Source organism: Etheostoma spectabile, chromosome 10 (genome assembly GCF_008692095.1).
Source record: "Etheostoma spectabile isolate EspeVRDwgs_2016 chromosome 10, UIUC_Espe_1.0, whole genome shotgun sequence".
NCBI lineage: Eukaryota > Metazoa > Chordata > Actinopteri > Perciformes > Percidae > Etheostoma > Etheostoma spectabile.
The window spans coordinates 8,159,589-8,172,858 of record NC_045742.1 but is presented as its reverse complement, the minus strand read 5'-3'; the positions used below and the strand labels follow the sequence as shown (position 1 = coordinate 8,172,858).

The 13,270-nt window shown below is 39.0% G+C and overlaps 1 protein-coding gene and 1 long non-coding RNA gene across 8 annotated transcripts in view; one reads left to right on the top strand and one right to left on the bottom strand.

Annotated features, from left to right (window-relative positions):
* LOC116696537 (uncharacterized) overlaps window positions 1-13,270 on the top strand; it is a 376,836-nt gene that overhangs the window by 612 nt on the left and 362,954 nt on the right. The gene's annotated exons all lie outside the window — the stretch shown is intronic.
* Window positions 1-13,270, bottom strand: part of si:dkey-237h12.3 (teneurin-3) — a 150,833-nt gene that overhangs the window by 61,420 nt on the left and 76,143 nt on the right. For all 7 annotated transcript variants that reach the window (XM_032527549.1, XM_032527552.1, XM_032527551.1 and 4 more), the window contains 4 exons: window positions 7,374-7,499; window positions 5,394-5,608; window positions 1,416-1,626; window positions 228-329 (listed from right to left, as the gene is read on the bottom strand). In XM_032527549.1, coding sequence (XP_032383440.1) covers window positions 228-329; window positions 1,416-1,626; window positions 5,394-5,608; window positions 7,374-7,499 — 654 coding nt within the window. The remainder of the gene's footprint in view (window positions 1-227; window positions 330-1,415; window positions 1,627-5,393; window positions 5,609-7,373; window positions 7,500-13,270) is intronic.

The following is a 13,270-nucleotide window of genomic DNA, read 5'->3' as shown; positions in this document are numbered from 1 at the left end:
TAGATAGATAGATACTTTATTGATCCCCAAGGGGAACTTAAACCACATCATTTTGGAATTAATTAAAGAAATCTCAGAAACCTGACCAATAAAACCACACCAATTTATATTGCTGGATACCACTCAAGTTAAATATACTGTATATTTATACTATTTGGGGTAACTGAAGTTTTGAATAATGTGATGAACAGACAGTATAAGAGTACTGTTATGAGCTTAATAATTACCTCTGGAACAGTACGGCCCTATGAACCCTGGGAAGCAGTGACATGATCCCGCCACACACTCTCCGTTTCCGTAACAGTTGTGTGTGCACTCAGTAACAGATTCTGTTGGAACAGAAGTGAGAAAGTCCAACTATTAATAACTCATCGGATTGTCATATTACAGCAAATCTGAAATCCCTCCTTAATGTGCCATTTGACAGCAGTACAGTTTAAGAAATACTGCTAAACAACCAAGATACTAAATTTTCTTTTCTTTTTTCCTGCATGAATCTAGGCTTTCTAAGCATCCCTTTTTCTCCAGTACTCATATCAGGCATGGCATACATTTACAGCTATTTGTCCATCCATGTCCCACTAAGGTCTAAGCCTCCATAACATGTATGCTGCAGCCCGACTCTTCCCATCTAAGCCATGTTGAGTAAAAGTCACACAGGCATTTAAATTAGACCAAATAATTCAATTTTTCAACACATTTTGTGTGCTTTCCTCCTGTCTCTTCCGCCTCATCCTCTCTCCTCAACCCCTTGAATGACTGATCATGCCAAAGCCATGCATTCTCCTGAGTGTTTACAGCTCAAATCCTCTCTGAGTTGAAGTTAATCTGACATATCCTACAGACAGATCTTGTGTTCATTCAACACACCATCGCTCATGAACGGCACACCCAAAAGACCACAGCCCTCATTTGATCGGCGTTAAGAGGGCAAACTTTTTTGTTATTACTCTGACTTGTATTGGATGTTCATTGAGCCAGTGTCGGACCCAGGCAATTTTGACCTCACACATCGATACCTTCATATTTGTAGGGTTGGATCAATGGAATGCCCCAAAGGAAATAGAAAAACGTTAACTCAACCTTAGTGTTTTTCCTACCGCAAAACCCACAAGGAAATTTCCCAGACTTCAGAACGCTGAAGAGGTTGTTAGGAGGGAAGATCAATGCGGTGTATGGTCTCGTATTATAGTGTTGAGCACAATTATCCACTACCCTCCAATGGAAACTTAGATCTGCCTCCTAGGTGGCTTACAGTTTAAAAAAGCTCAGTTTGTTTGTGTGGTAGCCAGTTTCCAACAACCTTACTGTTTGCTCTTGCAGGCGCAGCTGTTTAGAGAAATCAAAATCTTCCAAACATGTCATTACACATAATTCCAATCACACTCATTAGCAGCAGATGTGTGTCTTCGTACCCTGGATGATGGTGTTATAGGATACTATCTCCGCGCTCCGTCCATCATTATAAAACGCAAGGTGCCACACTCCTGCGTCCAGGTACTGGATGAATCCGGCTTGGTGGACGGTGACTGGATGATCCAGCCAGGCCCTTGTCTCTGGTTCACTTAGAGTCCGATGCTCTTTGGCGATAAGCCGGCTGCCGTCCAATAGCTCCACAAATTCATACTGCGAAACAACACCAAAAACAGATTCCAACAGATGCAGATGATTGGTATTTTAATGTTGGTATAATTTAATCAGACAGTAAATAGGCAAGAGAGTTTGTATTTGCTTCTATTGGCTGCTCTGTATGCAGCACCTCTAGTGATATCCCTAACTTTGAAGAGGAACTCTTCAAAGTCGTAATGCAAGACACAACCAGAACAGGTTTGTGTACCCAGCAAATATCTGAGTATAATAAATGTTGATTTTTCAGTGACAGTTATTTGGAGTTGATAGATGTTGTTTGGAGAGTTGTTTGTGTACTGATAGAGCTGATATGGCTCTGGGGCTAATGCTAAATAATATTCCAAAAATATATTGTTAACTCTGACAGGAGTGCACTTAAGGCGATGTGCTTATTATAATCTGTTAAATTAACACTCATAATGTACTGTGTGGATGTGTGTGCTTAAAATTCACAGCTAGTGTACCTGCACAAAATACATGTAAAAGGATAAACTAAGTGAAAAGGTTTCTTCCAACACATTTATACACATTTTTATTATCTGCTTTTAATTAAATGTGATACAAAACTGCTACTAATGTTTGATATGTTTTGTTTTATTGTGTGTTTTAATATATGTAATATATATACTCAACATTCCCTGAAACACGATTAAGATACTGAGTGGATTATCCTGGTAAAATAAATAAATATTTTAAATAAATTATATTAAATTATTAATTAATAAATAATTTAAAGCAAATATATCCTTGCTGCTTCAATAGGTTTCAGGATGTTTTACTATACACTAACAAATGCCCAGTTCTGTATAAGTACATACATACAGTCCATACACACAATAAAGCCTATATATATATAACATATACTGGATGCCTCAGGCTTATTTTTATTTTTCTCTTCAATATATTGGGATTGCAGCATAACAGTCCCTCTATATTTCTTTCAAGCAAACATTGATGTACGGGGTAAACAAGGAGTAACGAGTCATTCCTGCCAAGTGAAACGAGTAAAGCGGCACATCTGCTCTCAGTGCACCTGCTCAACACCTGAAGCTCATTTTGACTGAGGCTGTAGGGTACACAGCACTGCAGCAGAAAACCAGCAATCCCCAAACAGACTATAGGCTGCAGAGGAGCACAGCAGATGCAGACAGATCCCCACGCCAAGGCAACTGTAGCTACGCAGATGTACTGGGCCTATAGTGAAGACTCGGGGTGGAAGAGAGTCTGGGCTGCTTAAAGTGTGATGCATTCAGATTGGCACTGTAGCTGTTTTTTTTTTAGACGATTTAAATCCATGGATGAGGCTGTTTGCACAGAGCTTTGATGAACTGCAAAGCCATTGATTCTTGACTGATGTCCAGTTTTTTAAATTTAAATTTTAAACTTATACATTTTAAAATAATTAATATCTTTTGAATTTTATTACAGTGCTGTACATTTTAAAAATACCAGATTACAAAAGAAGTAGCAAGAGTCCCCCCTCAAAATCATTACGGCAACATTTCAGAAATGTTTTAAATTTTTCTTTCTTCATTAAAATCGTAAACAGGACATAGGAAAAGAGTCCAAAATATGTCATATTACTACCAATAACAATTTAACATCTGATCTTTAAGGCTGCATTAATCATTTTTTTAATAAGTTCAAAGGACTACTGTATGTGTAGCATGATTTTTACTCCAAGCCCATTTATACTCAAATCTGCAGCTCTACTGAGCTTTTAGCCTCTTTCAGTTCATTGCATTGGTAATAAAATTAAAATAACCCTTCACAAACCAACCAATTTCCAGAAGCAGAAGAAACCTGTGTTCAGCAAATAAAAAAAGTAAAGGCAATGATAAAACCTTTATGCACTACCTGTCCAGCACCACATGGCAGACCTGCTTGTAACTTCTCGCTGCTTAAGAGCCAAATATTTATTTCTCAAGAGTTGTTGAAGGAGAAACCAGAGCTCAAAGAGGAGTTACTGTTGGACATGTCTTACTAGGCTGCCAGAAACATGACTCCAAATGAATGCTGGTGTTGCTCTGTTTCTGCTTGATGTGTAAGTCGGCAACTGTTGGCTAACACTTGGCAAAATAACTTAATAAGCTGGTCATATATCAGGGACTTCCATCTGTCATCTTGTTATTGAGTTCTTCTATGCCTAGTGTGGCCAAAAAAAAAATGATTGCAGGTTTAAATATGTGCACAAGCCTCATTTAAACAACATGGGCTTTGAAACAGTTGAAAAAGGGACAAAGAATTCATTAAAACAGGATTTAATGCTCAGCAATGTGACAAACACGGACCGAAGCGACCTTTCAGTTGACTTGCAAACGATAGGAAAGAGAGCATTAGGCAAGGGGCAGGTGAAGTCAACACTGTGATTTAAACCCCTTTGAGTAGAGCGAGGGGGCAGATGAGAGATATTAACCTGGCGGAAGTTGACTTCTTTGTGTTGTTGGCTTGAGGGGGAAGTAATAAAACAGTTCATCCCATGAGCCCTAAACCTCCTGGCAAAGTGCGTACATCTCGATTAGCTGGTGTGAAAGCCCCCTCCACCCAACTCATCTCAATCCAACAATACCAGTGAATACAAGTGAAATATCAGGCAAGAGACCAAGCGTGGAGAGACTGCTGGATGCCCTAGGAGGACACTCACAGCCTGCAAATTCTTCAGACTTTAGATTGAGTGAACTTAGTCTGGCATTTGATAACAACTAAGTGCCATTTCTAAAGAAAGAAACTACAAAAGTTTATTTCTTCTAACTTATTTGGTTTGCATCAGCACAGACAGACACTCAATAGCAGACGGAGGAAGTCTGTGTTCGAGAAAGGTGGAAAGCCTTTTGCACTTAAATGTTGTCTTGTATTCCAAGCTGTGAGTACGACAAACAGTCAATATCTCTCATTGGGGTCTTTCATGCACAGTTAAGTAAATGCATTGATTCGTGCCCCTGGTCCCTGAACAGTATGTAATTTAGACGTGGCCACAATAGACACATTGTCCAGCATTGACAAGCTTGAGTCTCTGTGTAACAATTGCAAGAGACATAAAAGCAGCATCTTGTTAATTAGTACCCTTTGGTCTTTGATTTTGTTGTGCTACCTTTTTTCACCTTGAAAGTGCAATCCAGCTCACCTGTTGTCACTCGCATCTGACTTTCTTCCATCAAAGAGTGGCCCTTACTGTCTACACTTGAGTGAAGCCCATCTTTACTAAGAGAGAATGTCAAGAAGGTGAAGCTAAGAGCTTTTGCAGTCAAGTGTGGTGGAAAATGGCCATTGTCTGAGTGCTTCCATCACCATCACCAGACACCGGACATTTGGATGTCCGGAAATGTCATTCAAGTGACACATCAGACATTTTGGAAACACTTCAATTTGCAAATGGCAGGCATTTAGTGGAAGTGAAAGACGGGCATGCCTACACAAGCAAATCAAAGCTTAGAGGAGAAAACTGAAACTAAACTAGTGCCCAGTTCTAATTTGCAAATGCATACATATCAGGAATTTAAATACGGGAGCTCTTAAGGGAACAGAAGAACCCTATTGAATATTGCATTTGATAGTATTTTTACTTGAATATAGTTTTGAGTCCGTCTAGAAACTGGTTTCTTAAGATGCAGTGAAATGGCATATTGTATGGCGAGTGATAGATGTTTTTTTTTATATTTCAAAAGTTACATAGCTGCACTTGAAAGAGTCAGGTCAGTTTCAGCGTGTCTTTAATCTCAAAGCGGTGAATCTGATTTAAAAACATTTTTAAAAAATGGTTTTACCTGAGTGTGAGTTGGTGCAAGACCCTTTCGTCCATAGACTCCAATAAGCGCATTCTTCTGTACCGAGATGTTGAACTTCAAGAAGCGTGGTTGCTCCATGCTTAGTTGAGAACGCCAGAACACCCCTGGTGGGACGCTCTGACCTACTCTCTTCCCTATGTCGACCTGTCCTGTGTCAATGGAGTTGTTCTCCTGATGAAGCACGCTAGTCCTTCCTAGAAGACAGAATCATACCCCCCCACCCAGATTATGTACGTTCTTAGAGAATCAAAACAGCACAGTTGAAGTGATATGGTAAATATCACTCATCACAAAGCCTTTCATGCCATCAGCAAAACCTTCACATCTACAATACAGTCTTGATTTTTGTGCAAGTCTTTGATCTTTGTATATCAATAAATGTTACATTCTATTTTTTGCTTTCCAGTGTAATCTTATTCCTTTATTCAAGCAGGGACTTAACATTTAGATAGTCATATATTTTTCCAAATGAGCAATGACCAAGAAAAACAGGATTAAAAGTAATGGCTCCCTGTGGTCCATGATGCACTCCTCACCGGAAAAGAAATGACCAGATATAATTGGCTTTTTATAAGACTCAAACAGACCACATGCCCCGTCTTTTCCCTGGTCCTGATGACTCATAGAGTAAGGCCTCATCTCAGATAAGGTCTAAATGGAATCTGTCAGATATACTGAGCGCTACATTGCCAGAGCAATAACAGCAAATCAAAACAATTTTGCGAATGATGTCCTTAAACTGTGTCCTTACAGTGCCAAAGATAGAGATATGGCCAGTTTTAAAATGACTCATGCTCAAATGAAAAACTGTAGTCTGCAAGGGGCAATTACAAAAAACAGATTTCACTGTTAAAAAAGAAAAATCTGTAAAGGGTTTTAAAGTCTTTGCTGTTTGAAGCTCTATTGTAGAAGGATCGCAATATGCAATTTACTGTGGCATTGACTTTTAACATGTTGGATGATGCAGCCTTGTCCTGCTACATAATAACAACTCAACCTTTGCTCCTGCGTCTCCTAAGAGGCGTTTCAGTGTGTGGACCCGTGTATACAGTCACTGTGAGCGTATCTGTTTGTGCCAGACCTTCATCATTTGCATCCCTCAGTGTTGTGTAATGAGGCCATTGCCTGTCACTTTAGCTTCAGTCAAAGTGAAGACTGGAAGCCAAGTTTACCTCTGGGGAGAATAATAGCCAGCTATTGATTGCCTTTAAACAGTCCAAAACCTGCCTCATGCTATCTTAATTAGCAGTACTTATGAGGATTTAAATCTAGCCGAGTTTAAACAACTGAGCTTTTGCCTGGCCTACTCAACTCAATTAATGTTTTCGTGGCCATGCATTCTAAACACCTTAGTGTGCTTAGCGATTAATTTGGTGGCTTTTGCTGTAAAGGTGAGCTGAGATGGCCTGTCTGCTTGTTGATGAATACACAATGGTCCAAGATTATGATTAGGTAGTACGTAGCTGTCTGGAAGCAGCCAATTAATATTCAGAAGGTGAAAGATCTCAATAAACTGTAAGGGCTGACTGGGCATCGGCCACCGACCATTTTATTCATGAGGCCATATGGTGTGCTGTTGCAATTTGTCTTTCTTAGTCGTCATTTAAACTGTTACTTGATTTAATTACTTCATATTCTTTAACCTTTTTTTTAATTTAGCATTTCATTTCAAAATGTATTTATTGACACAGGTTAATTTCCTTCATTACTGACAAGTTATTTGCACATTTCAAGGCTTTGTCCAACACCCTACTTTTGCCAAGCCATCAATTTGCTCGCTGAAAATAAAAACCTAACACTGACTGCACAATATATAGTCATAAATCAATGCCAATAACCTTGACCGAAATACATTTTAGGGGAAACGGAATCGAAAATAAACAATTTCATTTTTGTACATTAATACTTTTAAGGCTTTAATTAGCAGTTTATTCAAATGACAGGCTTTTATTTCCTCACCGTCAGCAGCCAGAGCTGTCACTATGCTTGACTGAGTGGGCCCTGTCTTTCCAACTCCTCCGTTTTCAAAAGCCGGCTGGTTGTCCAACTCTTGGAGCTGCCAGTTGAGGCCAAAAAGGTGCATTGCTGTGAAACACACAAAAAAACCTTGGGTTTGTAGAAATGGATTAACAAATGAGAAAATAGTTCAAGAAAAACATTCAAGTCACTTGAGAACCAATGAAATGTGGGAAAACACAATGGATCGATCCAATTCAGGCAGAAAAACAACATTTTAACTTGCAACATCTCCGTTTTTTGAGGCTATTCTAGAATGGGTGTTTTTTTGTGTAAACACAGCCCTGATGGAGGCTAGACAAAGTCATTTCAGTCAATTCTAGCAACACTGTTGCTCTATCATGTTTCCTTGGGGAGCACTGTTCATTAATGTGCCACAGTGTCTGCACACATACAGCTACTGTATCAAAGAGAAAAGAATTCTATTTTGACACAAAGCGTTTACTTCAGACAAGCAGGCGAGATACACTGGAAACGTCTTAAACTCTCCAAGTCTAATACAGAGCAGGACGGAGATGCAGCTTCATGTGTGTGAAAGAGTAAGATGGAGGAAGAGACAGATAGTGTGAGTCTTAAGAAATGGTAAGGCAGTTTACTTAGACACACAGTCACAGCAGGAGGAAGAAGTGAGAGGGTTAGATGCTGCACACTTCTCTAGTTGTCTTATACAACTAAACTGTGTCTGGCTATCATTCAGCCAAGCTGCTTTATTGTTACAGTGTTGAATGCAATCAAACTGTTCTTGTTATTTTGGGAAACTGAGGTGCTCCTGTGAGCGCAGCAAGAGGGTCAATCCCCTTCAAAGTCACCAGCCAGGGACATGCTGAGGAAGCATCTTGATTTCCGACCATTTGATCTGTGAGAAAAACTTTTCTCCAACACTCGCCGCTCACTGAGAAGATGGTTATTGACTGCAGCAAATAACTTGAGAGGTGGATATGGGGCCAGAGAGGATATCAAGTTTGAAGGATACCAAAAGAGAGATTAAATTGTAGTTTGGTCAGTGTATCAAACTGTGCTTTGTTAAGAAATAATGTGTGTTTTGTTTAAAACCTGCTGATGAATATACTTGGCATTAGTTTGGTGAGAATACACGCTGCACTGTCCTTATTAAATCAAATAAACAGGTGCTCTGCAAATTGGCGTTCTACTTGAGTGGTGATATTTTAGTAAGGGACTTTTTGTTTTTTTTATGTAAGGGGCTACCGGAGTTTTGGAATTGTTCGTCAAAACAGACTTGACCCTCCCTTCGCCAGCAATACATTTTTCTATGACTCTCCAAAAGCATTGGGAAAATAAACGTTACCCTCCCCAACAATTTATTGATATTACTGTTTTCACTGGGATGGTGGCCATTTCAGTAGATTTACTCACTAACATTGTTGTGGAAACACATTAAGTATGGAAACTAAATATACTTCCTGCATTACTGCATTACTAAAAATACAAAGTTACTTCTCATGTACACTAGTATTCACATGAAATGAAACAATAAAACATTGAGACCATTCAACAAAGCACACTGGGTAATAACAAATTTAACTGACTGGTTGCTATTGCTTCTTTAGTCTTTGTATATTAGCATAGGTAAAGCTGCTGAAGCTGAACATTATCCAAAACATTTGTCAGACGAGCATTAATTTGGAAGCATGCATGCTACCACATCTTCCATCTCAAATGTCTCGAAAAGATAAAAGAAAACAATTTCAAATCACCGCCGATTAATGTTTTCCTCCGGGGGTGCTCACAGGCGCACGGCCTTTAAAATAAAAGTAGGCTAGTTAAAAGAATTTTGCATTTCAAAACCTTAGGAAATGGACAGCGGCCGACACAAACACACAAACACACACACACACACACACACACACACACACACACACACACACACACACACACACACACACACACACGTATTAACTCAATAGTAAAGCCGTATAGTCTTTCAACTCAGACAGCGCCACTTCTTACAAATACAGATAGGATTGGAGAGGAGAAGTTTAACTGACACGTAACAGCAATCAGCGCTCACACTTAGCACCAACTGCAACGTTTAATTTTAAATTAATGTAGCCTACTGGCAGTCTAGCACACGTGGATGCCGTTGCTCGGGATTATTTCTGTTAGCTATAAAGTTGCATTCTCAAAAAAAGCAACTCCAAACTTGTGTTGCTGTAATGTTGCAATTTTTGTTGGGTGAACCCCATCTGCTAGCGGTAGGGGGCCGAGACTGAGAGCTGTGTGGAAAACGATGCACCAAACAAGCCACCTAGACTAAAAAATATTGGGTGATCCTCCCCTCAACAAAGAATAAAAAGACATGACCCTCCCCTATTTTCTTCCAGGGTTCCATTTTATGGAATAAATAAATAAATGTTTTTGTTTGGTACATTCAGCCAGCAACACCCTCAGTGTCAGATTCTATTTCAGGAACAGGTGGAAAAAAACAGCCACACACATTAGTGCTGACTGATCCATCAATATCTTTGACAAGTCTGACTTTTCTCTCTGTATGGACTTGTCTGACAGTGCCTCCCTGTCTGTGAAACACGGCGAGATCTGTGAACTTTTGTTTCTTTGTTCTAAATCTTTCTCTATTACCAGATAAATCTCAGTACTACAATTTCACTGGCAAGTGGCAACACAGACACAATCTGCAATTTAAAATATTACGCCAAGAATAAAACAATTATCTGAAAAAAGAATTGCATTTGGCCTGAATTCAAACATACAGTACATTCTCCTTGGCCATGTAAAACTCCTAAATTTAAATAACAAGTTTTTCATACTGCTTACTGTGTAAATATCTTAATTTCTTAAACTAACAAGTTGGTGACTTATAACGGAGGAAAGGCTGCAGAATCCTCAGATTCTGGGTCCCAAATTGCAAGGATCAACTGAGGACAGAGAAATAACCCAAAGTGAAAAAACTCTTGCAAAATGAAACAGACAGCATGAATTTAAAGCATGTTAAGGTATTACTTAAAGAATAAAAGGTAGTCTAATCTTTTTCTGAACAAAGCCTGGATTTACAAAATTAGCATTAAGTATTTTGGAAAGTGAACCCTTTTAATGTTGAGAGAAAAAAAATCACTCTTTAAGCTGACTGGCAGAAGACAGGACATCACACTTTATCAAAGGAGACATGGAATGACAGACAGTGCTCTCAAACACAAGGGGTTGTTTCCTTAAAGCTGAAGATGCAAAACACTTTTTTTAGAATTGTATTTATCATTTATTTGTTTTAATGCTTGCAGCTCTGTGAGGCTGTACTTAGGCAAAGTGGGGCTGTGAGCTCATAGCAAACATCTGCATGCTAACATGCTGATGTAAAGCAGGTAGTATTTCCAAGGCTCACCATCTTAGTTTTGTTTGCAAGCATGCTAATAGTTAGTGCTAAACACAAAGTGCAGCTGAGGCTGAAGGCTCTGCAGGTATTTGGCTGTAAACCAAATTGAAACTTGGACCAAATGATTGCGCCAGATTAACAGTCAGTCATCACTAACGTTAAAAGAATGTAGCCACTAGAGACAATGAATATCTGTAGCAAAATGTGACTGCATTTCATCCAATCGCTGTCAAAATGTTTCACTCTGTCAGCTTGGTGGCACCAAAGTAAAAGTCAGAGTCTAAACACATATCCACTGGCTTGGTTCGTGATTGTAGACTTTAGTTCATTTAACATGATTAGTCCACAGGCTCTCTACAATATTGGGCACTGACATCTCCCATTGCCACCACATTTCCATGTATGTGGCAGTGGGCTCTTGTATCTTGTGTATCAGACACACCACACAACCACCGAGAGCCTTTCCCTCTTCACTGCTCTTAGTACGCCAGGACCTGAATCCCCACTTACCTCATCAACAAATTGCTTTGAGGTGAATAGCCCTCAATTCTTTAATTTGCATAAGTTATTCCTGCAGCCTAGGCCAGTTCAATTATTATTTATGGCCCATGAGCAGTTCTCTTCCTGAGCAAGAAGCTGCAGAAGCTAACGTCTAATCTCGGAAGTCAAAATTTGCCCTGTGGAACAACTCTGCTGACAATGAATGGGAGGTTGAATTTGTAAGTTCATAACAAGTTTGTTTGAGCTCTGACATCACCGTGGTATTAATTGTACAGAAGCACAAACTTCTGCACTGGAAAATGTTAACATGAGCCCCAGATAATTCTGCAGGCTGCTCTCACCACAGATTCTCTATCTTGTGCATATGATTGTTGGTGATGTTGTTACCTGGAAAATATAGCACTGATTATGCTACATATTGGATCTTTTCTTTGTATGAAAAATAAGTGATTAATTATTATTATTATTAACTATTCTGCTAAGAAACCCAAGGCATTAAAAACATAATTGTGTAAAACGTGTGGCTGGGTTAACTCAGTTGGTAGAGCAGGCGCAAATGTATAGAGGTTTATTCCTCAACGCAGAGATCCAAAGTTCAAGTCCAAACTGTGACAATTTCCTGCATGTCTTCCCCCTCTCTCTCCCCTTTCATATCTAACTGTCCTATCCATTAAAGGCAGAAAAGTCCCAAAAATAATCTTAAAAATAATGTTTCTTGTTAAAATGTGCATAGGACGCCATTTTGATGGCCATTGTCACCCAGAGTAATCAGTCTATTTAGCATAGAGAGAGGTAGCCCATCTGGAGTCATGGTGTGCCAACAACAACTTAGAGCTCAACAGTCTCAAAATTAAGATAAACATTGTTTTATGCTGGAACCTGCCTGCACATCTCCCCAGAAACACCCCTGGGGGACTCCTCGAAATAAGCCACACAGCTCAGAGCATGGTTAAGATGTTCTCTGGGATAGTATCTCCAACAACTTCAAATGGAATGACAACATCTTAAACACAAGCTTTACCAAGATAAGGTTTGTCTTCCTGGTCCTGAGGCAATTAAAGCTATTTCCCTGTCTTCTTCCAGTCTCTGTGGGATTTCTTGATTTCTTTTATTGGTATTATATTAGTTTCAGAAGCCTTCCAACACAATACTCAACACCAATGAGTGAAGCCTTGTGTATCATTTGCTCTTGTCTGGTAACTGGCACAGCCTTGTTAAAACCAAAAGTGCCCATCGTGTCAACAATTTTATGAGAGTCATCAGTTTAATAAACCAGCCTTCACTGAAAATCTTTTGAATAAACCCAGATTGATTTTCTTCATTTCTGATAAACCGTTTTTTTGTGGTACAAGGTTCCAGGAAATTACTTTCTTTGTAAAAATCTCCTAGATGCACTTTTACAAAGCATCTGATAACTCAAAAAAAATCCATGCTTCATTTAAAGACACATTTAACTAATATAGTATCTCTCTCTCTCCATATATATACATATATATATATATATATATATATATATATATATATATATATATATATATATATATATCTGACAAAGATCAGAAAAAAAAGTATGTTTTCTCATAAACATTTCGATCAGCCATGATCAGTCAGCCATTGTTCGCTTTTGGTTTTTATTTGAGCAGTTCATTTTCCAAGAATCCACATGCTGTTTCTGCATCCAATCAGAGCATCAAAGCTGGACTTCGGTCCTGATTGGCCTCCCCTTGTATCTGAACAATTACTGAAATCCATCCAATCAGGCCAGTTCGCAGAACTGGAACTGGAAAGCCTCACCTCAGCAGGGTCTCCTCATTTGAATTGCAGGAGCTGGTGTTGTCAGTCAGCCAGTGTACAGTTTTGTGACACACAAATTCAAATTCATTCAATAAAAAAAAAGCATCTTAACTGTCTGTTTCAAAAATATGATGAGGCATAATAGTCTTAACCTGAGCTACAGGAGAAAAAAAATGCATAACAACACAGTCCCATTTTA